We start from the raw sequence: 26,100 nt of genomic DNA on the forward strand, positions 1-26,100 counted from the left end.
AATCTTAATGACCATCTGGTAAAGACAGATCATACAGAACACATATGTACCTTTAGTTTTCCATAAATCACTCTGTACAATCCATGTTTTATAACAGATCCATTCAGATAGATCACAAAATGGATGATGTGGGAAATGGAAAACTTGACAATTCATGATGGGGCACAATCTTTGACCTTCATTTGGTCCATGTTAATCTTCACCCAGGAGCACTTGATGTTAACATGGTTGCAGAGGTTAGAAAAATGTTCCAACACCAGCATTGATACCATCATCTCCCTAAACACAAAAGCCCAACTAGGAAAACCCCCACAATTGACAACAAAGAACTTTGCACTGCAAAACTTGGTGAATCATTTGAAAAGGTGAGGTAGGCGAAAGGTACATTTGAGACACGCAAGAACTGGTGCAACAGGAAACAGTTGAAAGCAACTTCACATTCGGTGGCCAAAAAAAAAACCTCTAATGAGGATTTCAGAGCTCTGGCATTTCAACGCAGCAAATCGAGCCGGGTAACATACTCTGTTGGACCTCTGAATATTCTTGTCTCACAAAGTACAGAGGGCGGTGAGTGCAATATTCTTCATATTTCCAGCGAATAACTGAACATTCCCTGTAAAATAATTTTTTAAAATGTGCTAAAAGTTTGAAATCCAGAAAATGTAAGTGGAAGTTAAAAGGCAATAAAAATCTTATGTGTATTACAATTTTTTTTTACATTTTTATATAAAGGAACTGGGTGCACTTCCATATGTTTGCAAAAACAGAGATTTCATTTTGCATATGTACTTGTAGTAGGATCTATTTTTGTGCTTTGAGTGGGTATTCTCTGGCACCATTGTTTCATAGCCACTGACACAGTCTGCCTGTTTCACAGCTGGTTTTGTAACCTGTTGCACAACATAAGCACCTCAAAGTGAGCCTGGCTTCCCCATTTGATTAGCTATCAGTCTGACTGTAAGCAGTTGAAGTTCCTTCACAGTCAGTAGCATACACCATCGAATGAACATTCTAGAGCTATTGTGCTTTAATGCAGCAGATTGGGCAGGATAGTATACTCTGTTGGACCTTTGAATATTCTTGTGTCACAAATTACAGAAGGCGGTGAGTGCAATATTTTTCATAACTTAAGCTAATAACTGAACATCCCTTTATTTTTGAAAATGTACTAAAATCTTCCAATCATCAAAATGTGAATAGAAGTTAAAAGGCAACTTTAATAAAAGTTTTATATGCATTGCAATATTTACTTTTAAAAGGAAATAGATACACTTCTATGTGTATGCCGACACTGAGAATTTCTGTTTACTTGTCTCTGAATTACTTATTCAAAAGCAAAAGCTGATGAGGAGAAATCCCCTAAAAATTCAGTCAATGCTTAATCTGAAACTTGACTTCACAGTAGTCTCAGTAAATCGGCCGTTAAGTATGTGGGGAAGACAGGAAATCTGCAGCCAAAACTTGTGGGTTTAAGAACAAATTTCGTACACATGGGAGAGAGATTGCCTCTGTTTGATATTTATACTGAATCATAAACATGTTCTTTGTATGCACATTTACAATTTTGCCACAAATATCGAAGAAAGGGAATCTACCATCCCAGAGGAAGAAAGTTGAAGGAGCAATACATAGACATAGACTGAACACGTGCTGAAATAATGCTCCCAACTAGTGTTCTTCCTCAAGTACACAGTTCTAATGGTTCATTTCCCCCTTTGTAATTCTATCTTTGTGCACTGTACAAAGGAAAAGTGGTATAGTAAGAAAGAGGTGTTTTATATGGATTCTTAAATAATGAAGTATTCAAAAACTGTGCAGAGCATCAAAGGTCTCTATCAAAAATACAACGACAGTTTTGAACAACATTCTATTGCCAGCATTTTTCCACCACTTCATGACTTTGCCATTTGGGTCCATTAATAATGGGTTTAATATTAGTAATGCATTGGTCATTCAATGATATTCTCATTAGCAACTGAGTTGTTGGCTTCTCTGTCGAATTAGATCCTGTTAACAGGAAAAGGATGGACACTGGAATCTCAGGCACTCGTAAAGTTATCAGTGGCTTGGAAAGGAACACAGATCTTTTACTAATAATAATAAAAGTTAAATGAATGCACCAGGCAGCTATAGCACAAGTTAATGGACCTACCATTTAATTATAGAAACAGCACAGAGGGATGTTCCAGTATTAGATACCTTGAGTCATCCAACTGCCTTCCTCTTTAGCATTCATAAAATAATTTGAAGAGGCAATGATTGAAGTTATTATTTCATATATTGAATCTCACTTAAGAGCATCGCTGTACATCAAGACTTTCAGGATGTAAAAAACCTGTTTATTTGATTTATACAACACCCGGGCCAAGATTTTCTACTTTGGGTGCAATCAGCAATCTGGGCACAAATTGCGCTCAAAATTGCCCTGGCTTTTGTTTGCTCACGCTTCCACTCAAACTCATTTGCCAAATATAAAATCCTCCATGAACCAGCACAACCTGGCAGTGTTTTAGAATGTAATTGAAAAAGATTTGCATTAAAAAATTCCTTGATCTATTTAAGCACACAAACCTGATGCAGTTTATTAATACAACTGAAAATGGGTTTATTACAAAGTAAGCATTTTAATTACTGTGACAAACCACTACCCTTGAGTAACCCGATTTTAAATAACTGAAAAAGACTTTAAAAATCTATACAGAAACACATTACATTTGGACACATAGTCAGTTTCTTAGGCACCACTTAACAGCTCCTAATTTACTATTAGTGCCCTTGCACCTAAAAAAACCTTAATTTTTAGAACCTTGTCTAAGGCCTGCAAATGGATCCAATAGCAGAATCTCACAATCATGGTTAATTTGATCTAAGAGCATGACCAGTTTTTTAAATTGGTGCAAAAGATTGGGGAAACTCAAATTGTGCTGGAGGAAATTTGCACTTAAAATTCATTGATCTTTTTACTGTTTTGACCAACTCTGAGCAAATTGCACTGAAAACAGTGTCATCTAATGAAAGATTCAGGCCTTATAGTATAATTTGATCTCACAGCATATTTAGCAAGACCATGACCAGAATTTAATGTTGAGGTGGTGGCCCCAACTACCATCTAAAAAGTCAGGAGAGAATACACCTCCACTGGGCCTGGAAGACACGCGCTATTTTGCGTAGCCCAGACCCTTAATTGGCTTTGGTCAGGACTGCCCCACTCTGAGACAGGAAGTCCCACCTTCAAGAGTTGCCAGCCAATCAGAGGGCCAGCAGCTCGTCAGGCCTGGCAGCAGCACTGGGAACAGTGGCCACTGCTGGGACTGCACCCAGCGAGATGAGCCATGATGGATGGATGGAGGGCCAGCTCCAGCCCGCAAGGAGGCCACCAGGTATTACTGGGTGGCCTCCTCAGACGCTGAAGTGCTTGTCCGCCACTGGTAAAACACCAGCGGCAGCGGGAAGAGGCCCTTAAGTGGCCATGAATTGGCCACCTAAGAGCCTCAATTGGCCTGGGAAGGGCGGGCCGTTTGCCACCTCCCCTGCCACTGGTCAAATAGCAGTGGAAGTAGGTAGATAGGTGAAGAGCACAATACCCCCTGCCCCCTCGCCTCCCACATGATTTTACACCACCCCGACCTCCCAGCCTGCACCCAGGTTTGCTGGGGTGGAGGGGTATTAAATTCCAGCCAATTCATTGGAGCTTGTCTCATGGTGCTTTGGTTTGGTGCAGGCTGCAGTTTACCCTGAGAGCCTTTAAACCTCTCAACAGCTCTTTACTAATATTAAAATTGGACAAGCATTTCGAAGGGAGAGAGAGAGAGGTAGAGCCAGCAGTATAAATGATGATTGCCAGCTACAGCCTGGCAACCTGACCCGAACCCGACTAGACCCGACTACATGTGTCGGGATCGGGTCGGGTCGAAATTCCGAGTCAGGCATTCGGGCTCGGGTCGGGTTGGGCTGGACACTGCTTCCGGGAAGTCACGGGATCAGGCTTACCCATGATTCCCACAACTCCAGCTGCAGGAATAGCCTGCTGCTGGATGAAGAAGATTTGTGTCGGGTTGGCTGTGGACGGGTCTGGCCTGGGTCGGGTTTTAATTTTATACCCAAGACAGGCTTTATCGTCAGCTCTGTTTCTGCCTAAGAAGCTACTGGTCTCAAACCGGCATTTGTAAAAAAAGTGTGATAAGTTCAAAGCCCCCAATTTCCTTTCCATACCTCAAAAACTCATTAATCAAATCACCATCAAAAGTATTTTTATCTGTAACTGTCAATAAGACAGTGTTGCTGTTGCTGAGGGGTTTAAACTGTTTTTGTGATTTTTGTGGCATTTTCTGTCTCCTATGACAGACATGACTCATGACAGTCTTGATTTAAAATAGATAGTAACTCAACTGGCATTAACTGACTCCATCTAATAACGTTTTTAGACTACAGCTGATGGAGGAAACAAATATCACAAAAAGTTTGCAAAGCTGCATTAAGGTAACAGCAATAATGTTGCTGAATTTTCCAACAATCTTGTAAATCTTGTATTGTGACAAGAATTGTCAAATGCTACCAGCCAGCAAACTGGAATTACATTACGAAAACTGTATCAACTGAGCTGATACACCTGTTTATTGATTGAAAATTAATGTACACAAAGCATATGTAATCTCTGGGGAATAATTTCCCTCTCATTGATTAGAAATGAGGGTAAAACTGGACACTGGTTACAGTATAATGGATCAGATTAAGAAGGTACTGGCAGACAGGAGATTAAGGTAAATTCAAAATGCCATTGCAAAGGAAAAATTCAACACAATATTGAATTTGTAAGCTTTTGCAGAAACCTGGAAAAAGTTGTAATTCGAACATTTAACACTTTTGATCAACCAACATTAGCTAGAAACATTTCTATCTCTGTTGAGGTGCTAAATAATTCAGGCTTTATTCTCTATCCTATCATAAGATCACAAATGGCATAATTATCATCCACTTTTTACAATTTGAATGGGTCAGTTTATGTGACCTAATTTTGTAAATTCTAAAATGTTTTTACAACAGAGGCCAGGAAGTAGTTGTGATAGCCACGGAAGACTTTAGTTTGACTTTACCAGTCTTAATTTTGACGTAAATAAAAACAAGAAACGCTGGAAATACTCAGCAGGTCTGGCAGAATCTGTGGAGAGAGAAGCAGAGTTAACATTTCAGGTCAGTGACCCTTCTTCAGAACTGGCAGATATGAGAAATGTAAAAGATTTTAAGCAAGTAAAGCGAGGGAGGGGCAAGAGATAACAAAAGAGGTGCTGATAGGACAAGGTCACTGAATAGCTGACCAGAAGATCATGGAGCAAAGGCAAACAATATGTTAATGGTGTGATGAAAGACAAAGCATTAGTACAGATAGGGTGTTAATGGACTGAAAACTGAACAGCCACAAGCACAAACATGAAAAAAAACAGTGAGTAGGCACAGTAGAAACAAACTGAACAAACTAAAATAAAATAAACACAAAAAGAAAAAAGAAAACAAAGCTTTTATTATTATGTTTGACGTAATTTCACAATCTCAGCTGAAATCTGACAGGGTGCCAAATTATTATTTTCAATCACAGAAACACTATTTCAAACAAACAACAGAAATTTCTTGGCACGTTGCTTTTAGAAACACCTGCCTGTGGTGCAAGCCCTTTCAAAACAGCAATGAGCAGAATTACATTTTCTGCTATATCCTGTGTCACTTTTCAGTGACAATTCAATATAAATGATTTTACTTTTTTTTCGTTCATGGGATGTGGAAATCGCTGGCTAGGCCAGCATTTATTGCCCATCCCTAATTGCCCTTGAGAAGGTGGTGGTGAGCTGCCTTCTTTATCCGCTGCAGTCCATGTGAGGTAGGTACACCCAAAGTGCTGTTGGGAAGGGAGTTCCAGGATTTTGACCCAGTGACGGTGAAGGAACGGCGATATAATTCCAAGTCAGGATGGTGTGTGACTTGGAGGGGAACTTGCAGGTGGTGGTTTTCTGATGCATTTGCTGCCCTTGTCCTTCTGCTTGGTAGAGGTTGCGGGTTTGGAAGTTTCTGTCTAATGGGCCTTGGTGCATTGCTGCAGTGCATCTTGTAGATGGTACACACTGCTGCCACAGTGCGTCACTGGTGGAGGGAGTGAATGTTTGTGAATGGGATGTCAATCAAGCGGGCTGCTTTGTCCTGGATGGTGTCGAGCTTCTTGAGTGTTGTTGGAGCTGCACCCATCCAGGCAAGTGGAGAGTATTCCATCACACTCCTGACTTGTGCCTTGTAGATGGTGGACAGGCTTTGAGGAGCCAGGAGGTGAGTTACTCACTGCAGGACTCCTAACCTCTGACCTGCTCTTGTAGCCATGGTATTTATCTGGCTATTATCTATACATTTAATATAAGGCTGCGTTTGCTGACAACGCAACCACTAGGTCGGGCAGTACTTGCACAGGCGCACATGCAGGCTCTTTAACTGGAACATCAGTGTCTGCAATGTTCAGGCAGCTGCCAGGATTAAAGATGGCACTGCTCAATTTATCACAGGAAAGGCTTATGGCGAGATCATTCGAGAAAAATAATCTTACTTTAAGTTGGATGGAAACCCAGTAATATGCTACTACGTATTTCTTGGATACTAACTGTAATCCTCAGATCCCTACTCACGGCATCATACCTTACAGACAATGTCCCAGACACTGCTGTCACCATCCCTGGGCATGTCTTGTCCCAGCGGCAGGACAGACTCAGCAGAGGTGGCGGCACAATGGTACACAGTCGGGAGGGAGTTGCTATGGGAATCCTCAACATTGGCTCCAGACACCATGAATTCTCTGGCATCAGGTCAAACATGGGCAAGGAAACCTCCTGCTGGATTACCATCTACCGTCCTCCCTCAGCTGATGAGTCAGTACTCCTCCATGTTGAACACCACTTGGAGGATGCACTGAGGATGGAAAGGCCGCAGAATGTACTCTGGGTGGGGGACTTCAGAGTGGCTTGGTAGCACCACTTCTGACCGAGCTGGCCGAGTCCAAAAGGACATAGCTGCTAGACTGGGTTTGCGGCAAGTGGTGAGGGAATCAACAAGAGGGAAAACATACTTGACCTCGTCCTCACCAATCTGTCTGTGGCAGATGCTTCTGTCCATGACAGTATTGGTAGGAGTGACCACCACACAGTCCTCGTGGAGACTAAGTCCCACCTTCACACTGGGGATACCCTCTATTGTGTTGTGTGGCACTACCACTGTGCTAAAAAGGGCTGGATTTGTACAAATCTAGCAACACAAACGGGCATCCATGATGCTGAGGGCCATCAGCAGCAGCAGAATTGACTTAACCACAATTTGTCACCTCATGGCCCAGCATATCCCACCATTACCATCAAGCTAGGAGACTAACCCTGGTTCAACGAAGAGTGCATGAGGGCATGCCAGGAGCAGCACCAGGCATACCTCAAAATGAAGTGTCAACCTGGTGAAGCTACAACACAGGACTACTTGCATGCCAGACTGCGTGAGCAGCATGCAACAGACAGAGCTAAGCGATCCCATAACCAATGGATCAGATCTAAGCTCTGTAGTTCTGTCACATCCAGCCGTGAATGGTGATGGACAGTTAAACAACTAACTGGAGGAGGTAGCTCCACAAATATCCCCATCCTCAATGATTTGGGAGCCCAGCACATCAGTGCAAAAGATAAGGCTGAAACATTTGCAACAATCTTCAGCCAAAAGTGCTGAGTTGATGATCCATCTCGGCCTCCTCCTGAAGTCCTTAGCATCACAGATGCCAGTCTTCAGCCAATTCGATTCACTCCACGTGATATCAAGAAATGACTGAAGGCACTGGATACTGTAAAAGCTATCGGCCCTGCTTTTTTTGATTAAAACCTAGTGGGATATCTTGATAAGTAGTAGAGTCTAAAGTCACATATTCATCATATTTTAATGTCTACTCATTTGATTCATCCACATGACTATCCTGTTAATCCTCTGGCGTCAGTGCTTTATCTGAAGAAGAGGATGTGGTGAACTCAGACATCAGATATCTGAGGGACGTAACATAATGGGGATTTTTCATTTTGTTTTGGCCTCCCTTTCTCTCCTAAAAGTTCTGACTGTTGGTGGGGTACAGTTATGTAGACACCTTAGTACCTTTTAATTGTAATAATCCAAATGTGGTCAAAGTTGAAATCCACTCAGTCAGTATAGGCCAGGCTTTGGCTTTAGGTGTGCGGGTCTGTGTGGTTTAGTAAAACTCCATTACTCGCTGGACAATTTATCGTTTCTGAAGTCAAAGGAAAAGAACGTTAGACAGGGTGTAAGATGGACTTCCAATTTGCAATCATCCCTTTTGTGTTGCCGCGTGAGACCAAATTTAGATTTGATTTAGATTTAGATTTAGAGATACAGCACTGAAACAGGCCCTTCGGCCCACCGAGTCTGTGCCGACCATTAACCACCCATTTATACTAATCCTACACTAATCCCATATTTCTACCACATCCTTACCTGTCCCTATATTCCCCTACCACCTACCTATACTAGTGGCAATTTATAAAGGCCAATTCACCTATCAAGCTGCAAGTCTTTTGGTTGTGGGAGGAAACCGGAGCACCCGGAGGAAACCCATGCAGACACAGGGAGAACTTGCAAACTCCACACAGGCAGGACACGGAATTGAACCCGGGTCGCTGGAGCTGTGAGGCTGCGGTGCTAACCACTGCGCCACTGTGCCGCCCACTGTTACCTCCACCCTTTCTAGTTTTCATACCCATTCTGAATAGATATGGGTGTGTGTCATACTACCTGTAGTATCTTTTTTCTAAAAGTATCTTTGTAGAAATTACACATGGCTAATGTGTAAAATTGAGTTAATTGATAATACATTATTAAGAAAAATAAATTATTTAGGAGATTCAGTAGGTTGATTCAATACTCTTTCTTCCTCACAATGTTGACCAGCTTCAATTAGGAGCAACAATAATCTTTTGTATTCCACTGTTCCCTTTTGCCTTTGTGTTTTAGGCTTTAGTTTTGACCTAGTTTTTAGTTTTTTAGTTTTAGAGATACAGCACTGAAACAGGCCCTTCGGCCCACCGAATCTGTGCCGACCATCAACCACCCATTTATACTAATTCTACACTAATCCCATATTCCTACCACATCCCCACCTGTCCCTATATTTCCCTACCACCTACCTATACTAGGGGCAATTTATAATGGCCAATTTACCTACCAACCTGCAAGTCTTTTGGCTGTGGGAGGAAACCGGAGCACCCGGAGGAAACCCACGCAGACACAGGGAGAACTTGCAAACTCCACACAGGCAGTACCCAGAATTGAACCCGGGTAGCTGGAGCTGTCAGGCTGCGGTGCTAACCACTGCGCCACTGTGCCGCCCCTAGTTTCTCACCACCCATTTTATACTGTTCACAGACTTCCTGCAACCGACAGAGCCCCTCACAGGGCACAACATTTCATTATTTTTCTACCAACAATTTTTATTATACCTTTTAATCGCCACTTGATACAACTTCTGGAACCCATCTTTTATTTTGTTTGAAAAATTCTTGCATTAAATTATCAAGTTCTCCTGCTGTTCAAAATGTTGTTCTTTTTCTCTTGGGTGTGTTTTCTCTATGAGCTTCTTATGATACAGCCAGTGGAAATAACAACTGATGAAGCGCCAATGATTTGTTTTCTCATTAAATATAAAATTTGCATAATATTAATGTCAGTTCAATCTAATAAAATCTCATTTTCAAAAATAAACATAAATCACTACTTGGCCAGTAAATAGGGCAGCACAGTGGCGCAGTGGTTAGCTCCGCAGCCTCACAGCTCCAGCGACCCAGGTTCAGTTTTGGGTACTGCCTGTGCGGAGTTTGCAAGTTCTCCCTGTGTCTGCGTGGGTTTCCGCCGGGTGCTCCGGTTTCCTCCCACAGCCAAAGACTTGCAGGTTGATAGGTAAATTGGCCATTGTAAATTGCCCCGAGTGTAGGTAGGTGGTAGGAGAATGGTGGGGATGTGGTAGGGAATATGGGATTAATGTAGGATTAGTGTAAATGGGTGGTTGTTGGTCGGCACAGACTCGGTGTGCCGAAGGGCCTGTTTCAGTGCTGTATCTCTAAATAAAAATAAATAGATCATAGCACTCATTTTAGCACCAAATATGTTCAATAGCTGTATTGAATAGTTCCACTCTAAATTGCTGCTGTCAAATGGATCTTATTTAAAGTCAATATTTTTAAAGATTTTTAGTATACAGTGATGAAGCTTGCCATGAATTACATTAGACTTTACTAAACACGCTTATCTGGGAGTTAGCCAAAGGCACATTTTAGCCATGCTAAATATTACCAGCACTAAATTTAGGTTCTTGTTTAAATTTTAATATTCTTCAGTGAATTCATCAAGAGACTGCAAATTTCACAAAAATTGATTGTTGAACTTTGGAAAGTGGGAAAAATTTGAAAACCAAACAGAGGTCTGACACAAGCTACTTGTGGTTCTGCGTTCATTCATTTCCATACAGGATGCACATTTACAGTGCAGCATATATAAAAGATAAAAATCAATAAGAGGCAGACGTTAACTCTAGATTTTTCTAACACGATAAACTGTGGTACGTATTCACAGAATCACAGAATCTGTTCACTCCAACCAAACAGTTCAAAATTATGTTCAGGGGTAAACTTGCTATGCATGAACAAGCAAAGGACATCATGAGAAGAAACATCTTGACTGGAGACTGAAAAGGCAAATTAAAGACAAAACATATTAGAAAGAGAAGAGCAGAATATATCGAGGCAGCCTGTAGAATTGTTTGTCATTTGTTTTATCACAATGAATTATTATTAATGAATTCAAATGACCTAGAATTAGAACAGGTGCAATAGGCTGAGCAACAGGGATACCATAATGACTTTGTAAAGCTGATGTCTTATTTGATCACATTTTTCCATTCAATCTTTGAATACCAAGGAAAAATAAAAGGTAAACTTGAGATTTAAGAAGCAGCAAAATGAAAAACAAAGCTATATTTTTAATCCTGCTCTTTTTGTTCTTGATGTCTGTAATTTTCTCCTGACCAGAAGTTTACAGATTTTGCCTTAGGTCAAATTACACATAAATTATTTCTGAAAAAGGCACAGGGTTAGAACTGTGTTTCCATCTCTGGGATCTGCCATGGATGGCTGGGATGAAAGGCCCTCAGTCCCTCCTGATTTTAAAGTAACATGAGCCATCTTAACCTCGTCCTTATTGAGTGTGAAACAGACTGCTCTAAATTAGTAATCTCACTCAGCCACCAAGATTACTGGTGTGGGAAAATGAAAAGATGCTGCCATTCTCAGATCAGGAGTGGAGGCTCATTGTCAGGACGAAGAGATGGAGCTCTATTCTGCGTAGAACCTGTGCTAAGGCTGAGGCAGCTGCTATTGCTAAAGTTGGAAAATGTTCTATCTGATAACATCGGTATCTATCACCTTAATGAACACAAATAGCTTCTTAACAAAACCCCAAATTTCTGAAAAAGAACAAAATATTCTCGGCCATTAAATCTTATAGGACCGTTATGATGGTGTTTACACTAGACTTAATTTGTAAGGATATTTTTGTTTGAAGTTCTTTTTCATTTTTGTATCGATTCTTTACTAAAACACTTACATTTAGTAGTACTACAGAAAAGTTTTGAAAACTATAATCATGATTCTTCTAACGATAATTCATTGTGGTTCTCAGAGATGGTTTCCTGTTTACAATATTCTGAGATTGACATTGATGGTAAATGTCACGCCTTCTGGGCATAATATGTTCGTTCCTCTTTGAAAAACTGAAAAAAAGTGGAAGTTCAACCTTAAAATTGCCAATACTCATTAATGTTAACAAAATGACCTGTGTACATACTTATACTGGAACTTTTCAAAGCTCATTGGATTGTTTTACGTTTATAAGTTCATGCAGCATTGAAACCATTAGTAAATCAAAGCTCTTCACTATGAATTCAGAGTAAGAATGCAAGTTGCCTGCTATGTTTAGAATTTTTATGCTGGGATAGTATGTTGCTTTTAAAACTGTGGTGAGAAACACAACCCAGATTAGTGGGTGGTGGGTGCAGTGGAGGTGGGGGGGGGGGAGAAGTTCAATTGTGTTCTGAAAAGCTGCCTTTGCAAACCACAGTGCTCATGAAAATTTTGCACAGGCTGAATGTTTTTGTTGCCTTGATAAAGGCAAACCTTTGAATCGTTTGGTAAAGAAAAACTGCAAGTGCAGCTCTCTCAAAATCAGTAAGAGAAAAACAGGTTAATGTTTTTAAGGAGGTTGTACCCAAATATTAATATAACTTTTTATTTCAGGTGAGATAGAGAGATATATTGATCAATTGATCTAGAATGCATTGCCTGAAAGGGTGGTGGAGGCAGATTCAATCACGGCTTTCAAAAGGGAATTGGATATGTATTTGAAGGGAAAACAAAATTGCAGGGCAGGGGAGTGGTCCTAGCTGGATTGCTCTTGGAGAGAGCCAGAACAAGCTCAACAGTCTGAATGGCTGCCTTCTGTGCTGTAACCATTCTATGATTCTATGCTACTTGATTGGCACTGTATTTCCAATGCTTTCTCTCTTTATTGAATTGTACCGCAATAACAACAATGGTAAAATATTAAACTTGACTGTTAAAAGCGGAATATGTCACAATGTAGCTTAGCTTAAGATACTTTAATGTAAGTTCTGGGGGTTGGCTTTAATTTATTTGTAAGACTTCGGCCAATTACAAATTACAGTCTAAGTTGGGAGAGGATATAAAAGGGACTTATAGCTCAGACTAGCTACAAAACCACATGGGTACAAGGGTGCTTTCACAAGCTTCACAGACTTTATTAGGTTTTCCACAATAAACACCAAATTGTGATACTTAGCAAAGGGAAGTGGTCATCAGTTGCATTCATGATGCAACACTGGTGTTCAATCTCCAGTTAACTGGGCACCTTGTCTCTTGTTTGAAGTCAATCTTCTTTCTTCTTCTTGATTTTTTTTCCCCAAAAATATACTTTATTCATAAAAATCTGTAAAAAAATAGATTGCAAAACAGTTCAAAACACCACCACGTTGACATTCCCAAAAATGCAAAGGAAATCAGTTTTCTTTGATACAGGAATGAGTTGCCTCACAATCCTTCCATTCCCTTTTACATGTCATGTACATTTTACAGCTAACCCATATTTGGTGTATACAGCCCGGGGGTTCCCATGGACCAGCCCCTCAATTCACTTTGGTGGGAGAACCTTATACAGTGGTCTTTCCCCATTGAGCCTTTGCAGCGGCTGCCCCAAGTTTTAGTGTGTCCCTCAGCACATAGTCCTGGACCTTGGAATGTGCCAGTCTGCAACACTCGGTCATGGACAACTCTTTGCGCCAGAAGACCAGAAAGTTTCGGGCAGACTAAAGAGCATCTTTCACCAAATTGATAGTCCTCCAGCAGCAGTTGATGTTTATCTCAGTATGCGTCCCTGAGAACAGCCTATAGAGCACAGACTCCTGTGTTAGAGAGCTGCTTGGGATGAACCTCGACAAAGACCACTGCATCACTTTCCACACTTGCTTTTGCAAAGACACATTCCAGAAGGAGGTGGGCAACAGCCTCTTCCTCACCACAGCCACCTCGAAGGCAACGTGTGGAGGGGGTGAAACTCCGGGTGTGCAGGAAGGATCTGACGGGGAGGGCCCTTCTCACCACCAGCCAAGCTACATCTTGGCGCTTGTTTGAAAGTTCTGGTGATGAGGCATTCCGCCAAATGACTTTGGCAGTCTGCTCGGGGAACCATCCGACAGGATCCACCATCTCCTTATCCCGTATGGCCTTGAGGACATTCAGTGCAGATCACTGCCTGATGGCTGGTGGTGAAAGGTGTTTTCCCGCAGAAACTTTCCAGCAAAGGATAGGTGGTACGGCACGGTCCAACTGGATGGAGCGTTCCGCGGTAATGTGACCAGGCCCATCCTTCGTAACACTGGGGACAGATAGAACCTCAGCACGTAGTGATACTTGGTGTTTGCGTACTGGGGCTCTATGCACGGCTTGATGCAGCCGCACATGAAGGTGGTCATCAGGATGAGGGCAATGTTGGGTGCATTTTTCCCACCCTTATCCAGAGGTTTGAACATCGTGTCCCTCCGGACCTGGTTCATTTTGGATCTCCAGATAAAGTGGAAAATGGCTGGGGTGACTGCCACGGCGCAGGAGTGGGGTATGGGCCAGACCTGCGCCACATACAGCAACAACATGAGCGCCTCGCTTCTGATGACCAGGCTCTTACCCATAATGGGGAGAGATCGCTGCTCCCACATGCTCAGTTTATGGTGTACCCTGGCTACTCGCTCCTTCCAGGTTTTGGCACACGCCCCTGCCCTTCCAAACCATATCCCCATCACCTTCAGGTAGTCTGACCTGACGGTGAAGGGGACAAAGAACCGGTCGGCCCAGTTCCCAAAGAACATGGCCTCACTCTTGCCGTGGTTAACTTAGGCTCCCGAGGCCAGTTTAAACTGGTCGCAGATGCTCATCGTCTGCGAACGGACAGCGGATCCGAGCAGAAGACGGTGATGTCATCCATGTACAGGGAGGCTTTGACCTGAGTGTCTCCACTGCCTGGGATTGTCACCCCTGTTATGCCCACATCCTTCCTAATGGACTCAGCAAAAGGTTCGATACAGAAAACAAACAAGACCGGGGAGAGATGACAGCCCTGCCTAACTCCAGATTGGATCGTGAAACTTTCTGATTCCCACCCATTGATTGAGACTGCACTACTGATGTTTGTGTAGAGCAGTTTTATCCAATTGCAGATTCCCTCCCCAAACCCCATTTTGGAGAGCATGTCAATCATGTAGGTGTGCGATATCCTGTCAAAAGCCTTCTCCTGGTCCAAGCTGATGAGGCAGGTGTCCACCCTCCTGTCCCGTACATAGGCGATTGTATCCCTGAGAAGCACGAGACTATCAGAGATCTTCCTGCTGGGTACAGTGCAGGTCTGATCGGGGTGAATCACCAACTCCAGAGCAGACTTGACCCGACTAGCGATGACTTTGGACAGGATCTTGTAGTCAACATTAAGCAGTGAGATGGGCTGCCAATTTCTGATTTCCGCCCTCTCCCCCTTCCGCTTGTAGATGAGGGTGATGATGCCTTTCCTCATGGATTCTGACATGCTGCCAGCCAGAAGCATACTCTCGTATACTTCCAGCAGGTCTGGACCAATCCAGTCCCACAGAGACGAATACAACTCAACTGGTAAGCCATCGCTTCTGGGAGTTTTACTCGTCTCGAAGGACCTGACAGCGTTTGTCAGCTCCTCTAGAGTTAGCAGTTTGTCCAGTCTCTCCCTCATGCTGTCATCTAAGACCTCTGTGATAGATGACAGGAAGGACTGGGAGGCCGTACTGTCTGTGGGCTTCATGTCGTACAGCCCAGCATAAAAGGATTTGCTTTTCTAATATTTGTCAGTTCCGAAGAAGGGTCACTGACCCGAAACGTTAACTCTGCTTCTCTTTCCACAGATGCTGCCAGACCTGCTGAGTGATTCCAGCATTTCTTGTTTTTGTTTCAGATTTCCAGCATCCGCAGTATTTTGCTTTTATAAAAAGGATTTGCTGATCCTTAGTAAGTCAGACTGTGAAGACGTTACTGAGCCATCCTTTTCCTTCATGCTGCTGATCACAGAGCTCTCTCTGTGTACCTTTTGGAAGACGAAACGCAAGCACATTTCATCCTGCTCAACGGAGCGGACTCTGGACCAGAAGATGATCTTGGAGGCCTCCGTGGCAAAGAGTGAGGCCTGCTGGCTCTTCACCTCTTGGAAATCCCCTTTGACCTCGACCCCCATCGACTGCAGCCGGAGCAGATTTTGCATTCTTTTCTGGAGTCGGGACATTTCCCTCTCTCGCCCTCTGAACACCTTTGAAGATAAAGAACCTCTTGATGTTCTCTTTGACCGCCTCCCACCAGTGAACTGGAGACTCAAATAGGGGTTTCACGGTTCTCCAACCTTTGTAATCCCTTTTCAGTTCCTCAACGTTCTCTGGGGTTAGCAGTGTAGCATTGAGCTTCTGTGTCCCCCTGCCAAATCACTGGTCATCCTATAAGTGACAATCGGCCAGTAAGAGACAATGGTCAGAGAAGAATACAGGCTCGATGTCAATGGATCTGACCGTGAAAGCACGGGATACAAACAGGAAGTCAATCCTGGAATGGGCAGACCCGCCCGGTCTTGACCAGGTGTATCTATGCTGCGCTCCGTCTGCAAGTTTGCTGAAGAAGTCGTGCAGCTTGGCATCTTTTACTATTTCCATTAGGAATCTGGACGTAGTGTCCAGTTTGCTGTCATCCCTGTCAGATCGTCCAGCTGCGTTAATGATGTAGTTGAAGTCACCGCCTAGAATGACCAGTCTGGATGTTGCCAGCAGCAATGGGAGCTGATGGAGGACCGTCAGTCACTTGCTGCATTGAGCTGGGGCATACACATTGATCAACTGGAGCAGAACATTGTTGTACCTTGCAACTGCTTCGAGGATGCTGCTGCCTACCACCTCCTTAACTGCAGAGATGATGATGATGCCTCCCCGCAGCAGAATACCCAGGCCAGAGGAACGGGAATCATTTCCCCCTGACCAGATCGATGGCCCGTGGGACCACCATCGCGACCATTGCCTGTGGGTGCTGAGGTGTGGTATTTCACACTCCTGCAGAAACAGCAGGTCGGCTTTGACCTTGGCGAGGTAGTCCAAGGTTGAAGTACATTGTGTAGTGGATTTAATGCTACGCACGTTAATCGAAGCAATCTTTACACCCAATTTAAAGTTAGGTGTTGCTTCCCACACCAGTTGTCCTTGCTAGTCCCAGTCCTTGGGTATGTTCTCGCATACCCATAGTGTACGCAAGCTGTTTCACATTCGTTGGGCTCAGAAACCCCTCCTGGTTTCTCGGGGGTGTTTGTTTCACTGGGGTAACATTGTTTGGGGGGGATGTTCTTGTAGGCAGCAAGGCTTGCCGTTGGTGTCTTTCCCCTCTGTTCCTCCTCAAAGACATCACTGCTCCCAGCTTCCCAGAGCTGGAGTGCGCCAGACACTTCTTTGCTCTCAGTGTCCTGGAGCTGGGGTGCACTGGGCATGTCGCTGGGTTCGGCACTTTGGGTTTGGGGCGCGCTGGGCCCATCACAGCTTCCAGTGCCCTGGAGCTGGGGGGCTTTATCTTCCAGCTCCTTGAGTTCTGCTGCTTCTTTTGCAGGTGCTGTTGTTCCGGCCCTTCCTCATCCAATGAGGAGGAGCTGCTGTAGTCTGTCTCAGACGGTAGCCTCCTCTTGCCACTGATTTGGGTGGTGGCCTGTTCTGTTTTTGGAGGTTTTTTCTTTGTGGTTTTCCTTTGTACCACTTGCCACTGACTAGTTTGTCCATTTGCTGCCTCTTCCTCCATTGATTCTGTCTGTAGAGAAGGTGTTTCCGGGAACGGGGTAGGTGTTGGGTCGCTGGTTGCAGCAGCCTCCTTGTCCTTTCTTTCTCAGGTAGACTTTCCTTGCTGTGGGGAGGATTGCTGATCTCCTTCCCAGCACCTGATGCGTTCACCGTTCCTTCTGGCCTTTCTTTGGACCTTGCCGCCTGAACATAACTGAGGCAGCGTTTGGGGCAGGTTTTGTAGAGGTGGCCTGCCTCACCGCACAAGTTGCAGCACTTACTCTGTTTACAGTCCTTAGTCTGATGGCCTTCCTTCTTGCAGTTCTTGCAGACGACTGTACTGCAGTTAGCTGCCACGTGACCAGATTTGCCACAAGTCCAACAAACTCTGGGCTGCCCTGCATAGACCAAGAAGCCTCGACTTCCCCCGATAGCGAAGCCGGCTGGGGGGATGGATAATGGCTCCATTGGCATCGACCTTCAAGGTCACCTTGACCTGCCGCTTGCTGGTCCAAATCCCAAATGGGTCCTTGACATCAATGCTGCTGCCAGCCACCTTGACGTACCTAGCGAGGAAAGTGAGTACATCCATGACAGGAACATGGGGCTTATGGAGGTGAATTGTCACCACCTGGTCACATTGCGACGGCAGAGTGAAGAGTGGCTCCAGTGTGAGGATCAACAGCAGCCTGGTTTAGGTCATTGTAATTGTTATTTAAGGTGGGCTCCAGATTCATGCTTCCTTACTGTTTATTCATCAACCATGATCACTTAAAAAGAGATTGATACACGCTTGTCCTGTTTCATAGCTATTTGGCTGGGCAAGTTTATAGTCTTTGCTGGTTAAAAGGCTAACAGCCTCTCTGGGGTTATCCACATTCTAACAACTTTTAAATAAAGGATCTTTACATAGCCTGAATTAACCTTTCCCATCGTTTCTCGACATATAAAGACTTGTACAGACTTGTACTTGTTCTGATGAAAGGTCACGGACCTGAAACGTTAGCTCTGCTTCTCTCTCCACAGATGCTATCAGACCTGTTGAGTATTTCCAGCACTTTCTGTTCTCATTTTAGCTAACATCATGTTTTGTGGTTATGTTACAGAGGGAAAATAATTTTAACTGTTATACTTAAGAATATGACAACTAAGTTCCAACAGTCCTATAATAAAATAAATTCAATCCGACATTTACTTGTAATAATTGCCGGACCTCTACCAACTAGAAGGACAAGGGCAGCAGTTGCATGGGAACACCACCGCCTACAAGTTCCCCTCCAAGCCACCCACCATCCTGACTTGGAACTATATCTCCATTCCTTCACTGTCACTGGGTCACAATCCTGGAACTCCCTTCCTAATAGCACTGTGTACCTACCCCACATGGACTGCAGCGGTTCAAGAAGGCAGCTCACCACCACCTTCTCAAGGGTAATTAAGATGGGTAATAAATGCTGGCCGAGCCAGCGATGCCCACATTCCATGAACAAATTAAAAAAAACTTAATTCTGCTTTGGAAAATCTGAGTAAGAATATATTAAAAGAATATATGCACTTCCTGTCAGCGTCACATTTACTTTCTATCACACCTCAAATATCACACTTCAAACAGCACAACATACTTCAGGATATCCTTCAGGCAAGATTTTACTTTGTTAATAACCAACCCACTTGCACATACAGAAGTAAACTCTCTGTATTCTCTGAACTCTCTGTAAGTAGGTCCATGGGAGATGCAATTGAATTTTAAAGAGTTACATAGAATGTACAGCACAGAAACAGGCCATTCAGCCCAAACAGTAATTCTGGCATTTATGCACCACTTGAGCCTCCTCCCAGCCTTCCTCATTTAATTCTATCAGTATGAACTTCTATTCCCTTCTGAAGTTTCGTCTGAAAGTCCTATCTGATTTCTTGATGACTCTTATATTGATGACCTCTAGTTTTTAATCTTCTCCACAAGTGAAAACACTCTCTCTGGCTGGAATTTTATGCTCCCCCCCTGGGAGTGGGCTTGGAGGCAGGTGGGGTGTAAAATCAGGTGGGAGGTGGGTGCCCATTGCCTGCCACATCCCTGCTGCTATTTTACTAGTGGTGGGGGAGGTGGCAGGCAGCCCGCCCGCCCTGAGGCCAATTGAGGCCCTTTGGTGGCCAATTAATGACCAATTCAGGGCTTCTTCCCACCACTGCTGGTATTTTACCAGCAACATCTGAAACAAAGCCCCTGCTCTACACTCCAATGCCGCCCTCGTCAGGGCCTAGCTGATTGCCCCCAGCGAGGCCTGACCCCAACGTACCTTTTTGGAGGCTGGCATCCACGGGTTCCTCTTCATATTTGGTGTAGACCCAGCAGCAGTCACTGCTCCCAGTGGCACTGCTGGGACTGAAGAATTGCCAGCCCTCTGATTGGCTGGCTGTTCTTGGAGGGGGCAATCTCCTGCCTCAGAGGGGCAGAAGCCCTGACTGCAGCTAATTGAGGGTCTGAGCCATGAAAATAGCAATGCGGCTTCCAGGCCTGGCAGAGACGGACTCATCCCTGGCTTTCCAACTGCTGGGCAGGGCCACCACCTCCATGTAAAATTCTAGCATCTGAGTCTACTCTGTCAAAATTTTAAAGAACTCTATTAGGTCACCCTCAACCTTCTCCTCAAGAGAAAAGAGACCCAGTCTGTTCATCCATACTTGATAGGTTATTTTATTTTTCTTTCATGGGATGTGGGCATCGCTGGCAAGGACAGCATTTATTGACCTTGAGATGGTGGTGGTGAGCCGCCTTCTTGAACCACTGCAGTTTGTGTGGTGCAAGTGCACCAACAGTGCTGAAAGGAAGGGAGTTCCAGGATGTTGACTCAGGAACAGCAATGGCGTGTGGCTTGGGAGAGGAACTTGCTGGTGGTAGTGTTCCCATGTATCTGCCCTTGTCCTTCTAGGTGATAGAGGTCGCGGGTTTGGAAGGTGCTGTCGAAGGAGCCTTGGTGAGTTGCTGCAGTGCCTCTTGTAAATGGTACACACTGCTGCCGCTGTGCATCAGTGGTGGAGGGAGTGTCAATCAAATGGGCTGCTTTGCCCTGGATGATGTTGATCTTCTTGAGTTTTGTTGGAGCTGCACCCATCCAGGTAAGCGGAAAGTATCCCATCACACTGTGCTTTGTAGATGGCGGAGAGGCTTTGGGGAGTCAGGAGGTGAGTTACTCACCGCAGAATTCTCAGCCTCTGATTTGCTCTTGTAGCCACAGTATTTATATGGCTGATCCAGTTCAGTTTATGTTCAATTGTGACCCCCAGTATGTTGATAGTGGAGGATTCGGTGATGGTAATGCGGCACAGTGGCGCAATGGTTAGCACCGCAGCCTCACAGCTCCAGCGACCTGGGTTCAGTTCTGGGTACTGCCTGTGTGGAGTTTGCAAGTTCTCTCTGTGACCATGTGGGTTTCTGCTGGGTGTTCTGGTTTCCTCCCACAGCCAAAGACTTGCAGGTTGATAGGTAAATTGGCCATTGTAAATTGCCCCTAGTGTAGGTAGGTGGTAGGAGAATGGTGGGGATGTGGCAGGAAATATGGGATTAATGTAGGATTAGTATAAATGGGTGGTTGTTGGTCAGCACAGACGTGGTGGGCTGAAGGGCATGTTTCAGTGCTGTATCTCTCTATGACTCTATGAATGTTGGATTCTCTCTTGTTTGAGATAGTCATTGCCTGGCACTTGTGTGGCGCAAATGTAACTTAACACTAATCATCCCAAGCCTGAATGTTGTCCAGATCTTGTTGCATATGGACATGGACTGCTTCGGTATTTAAGTAGTTGTGAATGGTGCTGAACATTGTGCGAACATCAACGAATATCCCCCCTTCAGACCTATTGATCGAGGGAAGGTCATTGATGAAGCAGCTGAAGATGGTTGGGCCTAGGACACTACCTTGAGGAACTCCTGCAGTAATGTCCTGGAACTGAGATGATTAACACCACAACCATCTTCCTTTGTGATAGGTATGACTCCAGCCAGTGGAGAGTTTTCCCCCAATTCCCATTAAGTCCAGTTTTTCTAGGGTTCCTTGATGCCATACTCAGTCAAATGCTGCTTTGATGTCAAGGGCATTCACTTTCACCTCACCTCTTGAGTTCAGCTCTTTTGTCCATGTTTGAACCAAGGCTATAATGAGGTCAGGAGCTGGGGGGCCCTGGCGGAACCCAAGCCTAGCGGCCCTGGCGGAACCCAAGCTGAGCATCAATGAGCAGGTTATTGCTAAGTGCCACTTGATAATACTGTTGATGATATTTTCCATCACATTACTTATGATCGAGAGTAGACTGATGGGGTGGTAATTGACCCGGTTGGATTTGTCCTGCTTTTCGTGTACAAGACATACCTGGGCAATTTTCCACATTGTTGGGTAGATGCCAGTGTTATAGTTGCACTGGAACAGCTTGGCTAGGGCATGGAAAGTTCTGGAGCACAGGTCTTCTGTGCTATTGCCAGAATGTTGTCAGGGCCCATACATAGCTTTCGCAGTATCCAGTGCCTTCAGCAGTTTCTTGATATTGCTCAATGCAAAATGGGGGAATGCTCATTTTTTTCCTGTATTGCACAACCTGCTAAGAAAATTATGGAATGTGAAGCTTTGAAACCTGTAATATCATAGTAAGTTATTTAGTTAATAGGTCCTTAATTACAATTCTCCGATTTTTCTTAAAGCTATGTATTTGATCAGATTCAACTGCAGGTAGTTTTTCAATATTATGTTGTTTAAAACTTGAAATTCCTACCTGACTCTATCTTAAGGAAAGACAATAAAAGGACACGTTTTAGTCAAATCTCGTATAGTATAGTAATAGTATAGTCATACCCTTGCACTGTATTGTATAGACAAAAGTGAAAAATTGCAACTGAATTTATTTGTTAGAAATATAGCATGATGTCCACAATTTCTATTAAAAATGTGTAAACCTCATTCATTTTCTTTTAGCGGAATGGTGACAGAAACCAACACCTTCATGATCATGGCACTGAACTTAACAACCAACATTTCCGAGAAGGGGACCTGCAACTTGACAGCCAGTCAGTTGGAAAAGGTGGTTCTTCCAGTCTTGTACGCCATCATTATTTGTGTCGGCCTGCCAGCCAACTTCATGGCTCTATGGATGTTTCTGCAGCAAAACAGAAAGCATGGTATCCTCATCTACCTGATGAACCTCGCCATGGCTGACCTGATCAGTTGCCTGACCCTTCCCTTCAGAGCATCATTGCTTCTCATGGGAGATTCCTGGAAGGAGCGTTCACCGACATGTACCATTGTAATGATCATCATTAACTTCAGTTTCTACTACACTGTGAGCTGCAGTACCATTTTCCTTGCATTTATCAGCATCAGCCGTTATGCCATGATTGTAAAGCCTAACAACAGGCGGCTAAATAAGTTCTATGATACGTGTTTTGCACAGCTTGCCTGTACCGTCACCTGGTTAATAACTACAATCCCCATTCTTGCACTGAATTTAAACTACTTCTTCAAAGAAGTGAACTTGATCGATGAAGGGGGTTCAATGTGTTACAACATTCATTTGCAATACGGCAAAAGAGTGTCTGCCAGCGCATTTGTTACAGTCGCTATAATATTTTTGATTATTTTAGCCATGTTTGCATTTTCTTATGCATCGATAGCACTGCACCTGTGCACTGTGAGAAGGAAAGGCATAAGTCAACGTAATCGAGTGATCCATTTTCGAGCACAGATGATCATCATCGCTGCCATGACCGGATTCATCGTCTGCCATTTGCCTTATCACATTTATCAGATTGCCGCTGGGATGCAGAGATTGAACAATGATAAGTGTCAGTGGCTCCTGGAAAGTCATCACGTGAAACTGATAACACTGTGGTTTGTTTCATTGAGCAGCTGCCTGAATCCTATTCTGTATTTTCTACTCTCAAAGTCCTTCGTGGAGAACAGATTAAAGAGGTAGATTGATGTTTGATATCATCTAAGTACAGGCCCACAGGAAACAAAATAAAACCTTCACTTCATTGGTGGCAAGGCTCGCAGGCCTTTGTACCAATTTGCTGATGTATTTACTATTTTTACAAGTAGTAAAGAATCATTGTTGGAAAGTACTTCACCAAACTCCAGAAGTGTCCTTAGTGATTTGGTCATTAAGTTAAATGATTTATATTTCAGCAAAAACTAAGAAAATGTACCAACCAGTAAGCAAGCTACCTGATGTCAAAAAAGGGATAAAATTGCCTCCCTGAGAAAAAAACACACCTGCTGTTAGGTCTATGCACAAAGACTTTGCAGTAACAGACTCTCCTACAAAAGACCACCAGCTCCTCCAAAATCAGTGTAAAATTAACCCCCCAAAACAGGGTAAACAGGGGGGGGGGGGGGGGGGGGGGAGAGAGAATCAGTATGCAACATTAAGTAAATGGCCAAGTGAGAAATGAGGCAGAATTATAAAAATATTACTGAGGGACTACACTCCCTTGTTATTTCAGCAGAAATATTAGGGACCATTAAGCTGGAATAGTCATTTCTTTTTGCCAATTTTCAGTGATGTGCGTTGAATGTTGTTGAGCTGTAAGTGCTTGCTTACAAGCAAAAAGGTGATCACACAATTACATCACATCCAGTTTAACCCACAGAAGCGACATAAATTTACCCAAGTGTTTGGAAGCAAAGAGATAATTACTTCCAGACTGCTGGGACGGAATAGTGCTTCAGGGCGTCAATATTGCCAAAGGACAAGAAAAACTGTATAGTCAAAAACTGTTAGTGCCAGACGTAGCATCCAAGAGGTAGGAAGGTGAAGTCATAGAGTCACTTATGGTGCAGAAGGCCATTTGGCCCATCAAGTCCATGCCAGCTCTCCATGGAGCTATCCAGTTAGTCCCACTCCCCTGCTAAATCCCCGTAGACTGGCAAGTTTATTTCCTTCAAGTGGCCATCCAATTTCCATGCTATCTTGCACCATTGCCTTTACCACTTTCACCAGGTCCAATACCATTCAAGTCTGCTCGACCTGCAATTAATTATCATTTTCTAAACAGATTAATTTAAAAAGTCTACTGAGATCCATGCCTTAATCTTTGGAGTATCGTCCTTTATATAGATAATGACCATGTGCTTAAAAAGCTTCTCAGAAGTTGCCTCAATTTCAAAATTTGGCAGTAAAATTGGGTTTCAGGATGCATAGGCATGTTGGCATTGTGCAGATTGAGCCACACTACATCAGGCAACATGTGTGACAAAGCCACTAATGCAATGTATATGCATCTCTGCATCAACTAAGACCAGGGAGAATTCTTCTTGGAGCAGGTGAGAATCAGAAGAAATTAGTTTTATGTATTCACCAATCTGGAAAAAGCCAAAGAATTTATTAGCTGAGAGCAATTTAAAAAAAATGGTTTTAAAGGTTTAATGACAGAAAAGTAGAACACAGAGGAGGAGAAATATGTTTTCATAGTGCAACTAGCACACACTTACATCGATTTCTCAGGGGCAGACAGCGCCATGATATCAATGAAGAAACTAGAAGCTGTGTTGTGAACAAATTTCTCCCCTGGAAACTGTTGCCGACCCCATTTCGAGTGAAATAGTCAGCTGATTTTCCTCAACCAGCTCAGTAATTTATCCAGTTCTCCAAATATTCATTGGATGGAAAGCTACAAATAACCATTATTAGTTGTGCCTATTTACCATTATGTCTGCTTGTATCTTTCATTGAAAGATAAAACAAGTGCTCTGAAAGGCTAATGTTATAACACATCCAAAAGGCAAAGAAATTAAGGGGGCAATTTTCAAGCACTAAAGAACCTCTGAGGTGGCCAAGATGGGTTATTGAGCGGAAACGCTAGTTTAGCCCACATTCAGTGCGAGGCGCTATCTTGGTGAAGGTACTGAAGGTTGTTCTAGGAATGCGCACTTGGAGGATTGTTAAGAGGCTGATTGCCACTTGAATGGCTTGCTGGTGTTCAGTAAAGAGGCTTCACAGCATTTTGGTGGATAGTGTTTGACCTAACCCCCTCTCCTAACAGCAACGAGCTGAACAGGAGTAAACAAATCATTGCAAAGGATTTTGAGCACTAATTAAAGTATATCACCTTTTATTGTTTACTTGCTGCCGGAGGTTTGAAACTTCCTGTGATAATTTGTCAAGACTTCAACACTCTATCAACATTTATTCCACAAGCTCTTTGAGAACTTCACCTAAAAAGAGTGTTAGTCCACTTTATAGGAGTCACCAGGAGAAAGGGAGTGCATCTTGCTAGGAGTTCCCCTTGATCTGCAGGAGGAATGGGAGAAAGACATGAGACTAGGGACAGCAGCACCAGCTGCTACAGGAGAGAGCAACAGGAGGAAGAGCAGAAGGGCCGGTATCCTGTAGTTATAGGACATCCCTCCCCCTCTGGACCTCTTCCACCAGGACCTCCAGTGCTGCATCCGAGGATCTGTGAGGCCTCTCACTTGATCCCTGAGCCATCCTTAAACCTGCTGCATGTGTCAGCTAGAGTACTCCACACCTTCAGTGGAAGTGCGTGAAGCCCACATATACTGTTCCACGAAAAATGTTCTAATCAGCTCTTGAGTGCTAAACCTGCAAGTTTCTGGTTTAACACCATCAGGCAAGTTCAAATTATGGGAATCAGCAAATAAGAC

The 26,100-nt window shown here is 43.7% G+C and overlaps 1 protein-coding gene across 5 annotated transcripts; it reads left to right on the forward strand.

Annotated features, from left to right (window-relative positions):
• Nucleotides 1-453: 453 nt before the first annotated feature.
• Nucleotides 454-23,838, forward strand: LOC137347727 (probable G-protein coupled receptor 82). 5 transcript variants are annotated; one of them, XM_068012583.1, is made up of 4 exons: nucleotides 1,033-1,104; nucleotides 5,044-5,190; nucleotides 20,380-20,566; nucleotides 22,414-23,838. In XM_068012583.1, exon 4 carries the CDS (start codon nucleotides 22,418-22,420, stop codon nucleotides 23,408-23,410), a length of 993 nt encoding a protein of 330 aa, XP_067868684.1. In that variant the 5' UTR covers nucleotides 1,033-1,104; nucleotides 5,044-5,190; nucleotides 20,380-20,566; nucleotides 22,414-22,417; the 3' UTR covers nucleotides 23,411-23,838. The 5 variants fall into 5 exon arrangements, with proteins under 5 accessions (XP_067868682.1, XP_067868681.1, XP_067868683.1 ...); XM_068012582.1 differs by lacking the exon at nucleotides 5,044-5,190 and having other exon boundaries at nucleotides 1,022-1,104; XM_068012584.1 differs by lacking the exon at nucleotides 20,380-20,566.
• The last annotated feature ends 2,262 nt before the right edge of the window (nucleotides 23,839-26,100 follow it).

Source organism: Heterodontus francisci, chromosome 32 (assembly GCF_036365525.1).
Source record: "Heterodontus francisci isolate sHetFra1 chromosome 32, sHetFra1.hap1, whole genome shotgun sequence".
In the NCBI taxonomy this organism is placed as follows: domain Eukaryota; kingdom Metazoa; phylum Chordata; class Chondrichthyes; order Heterodontiformes; family Heterodontidae; genus Heterodontus; species Heterodontus francisci.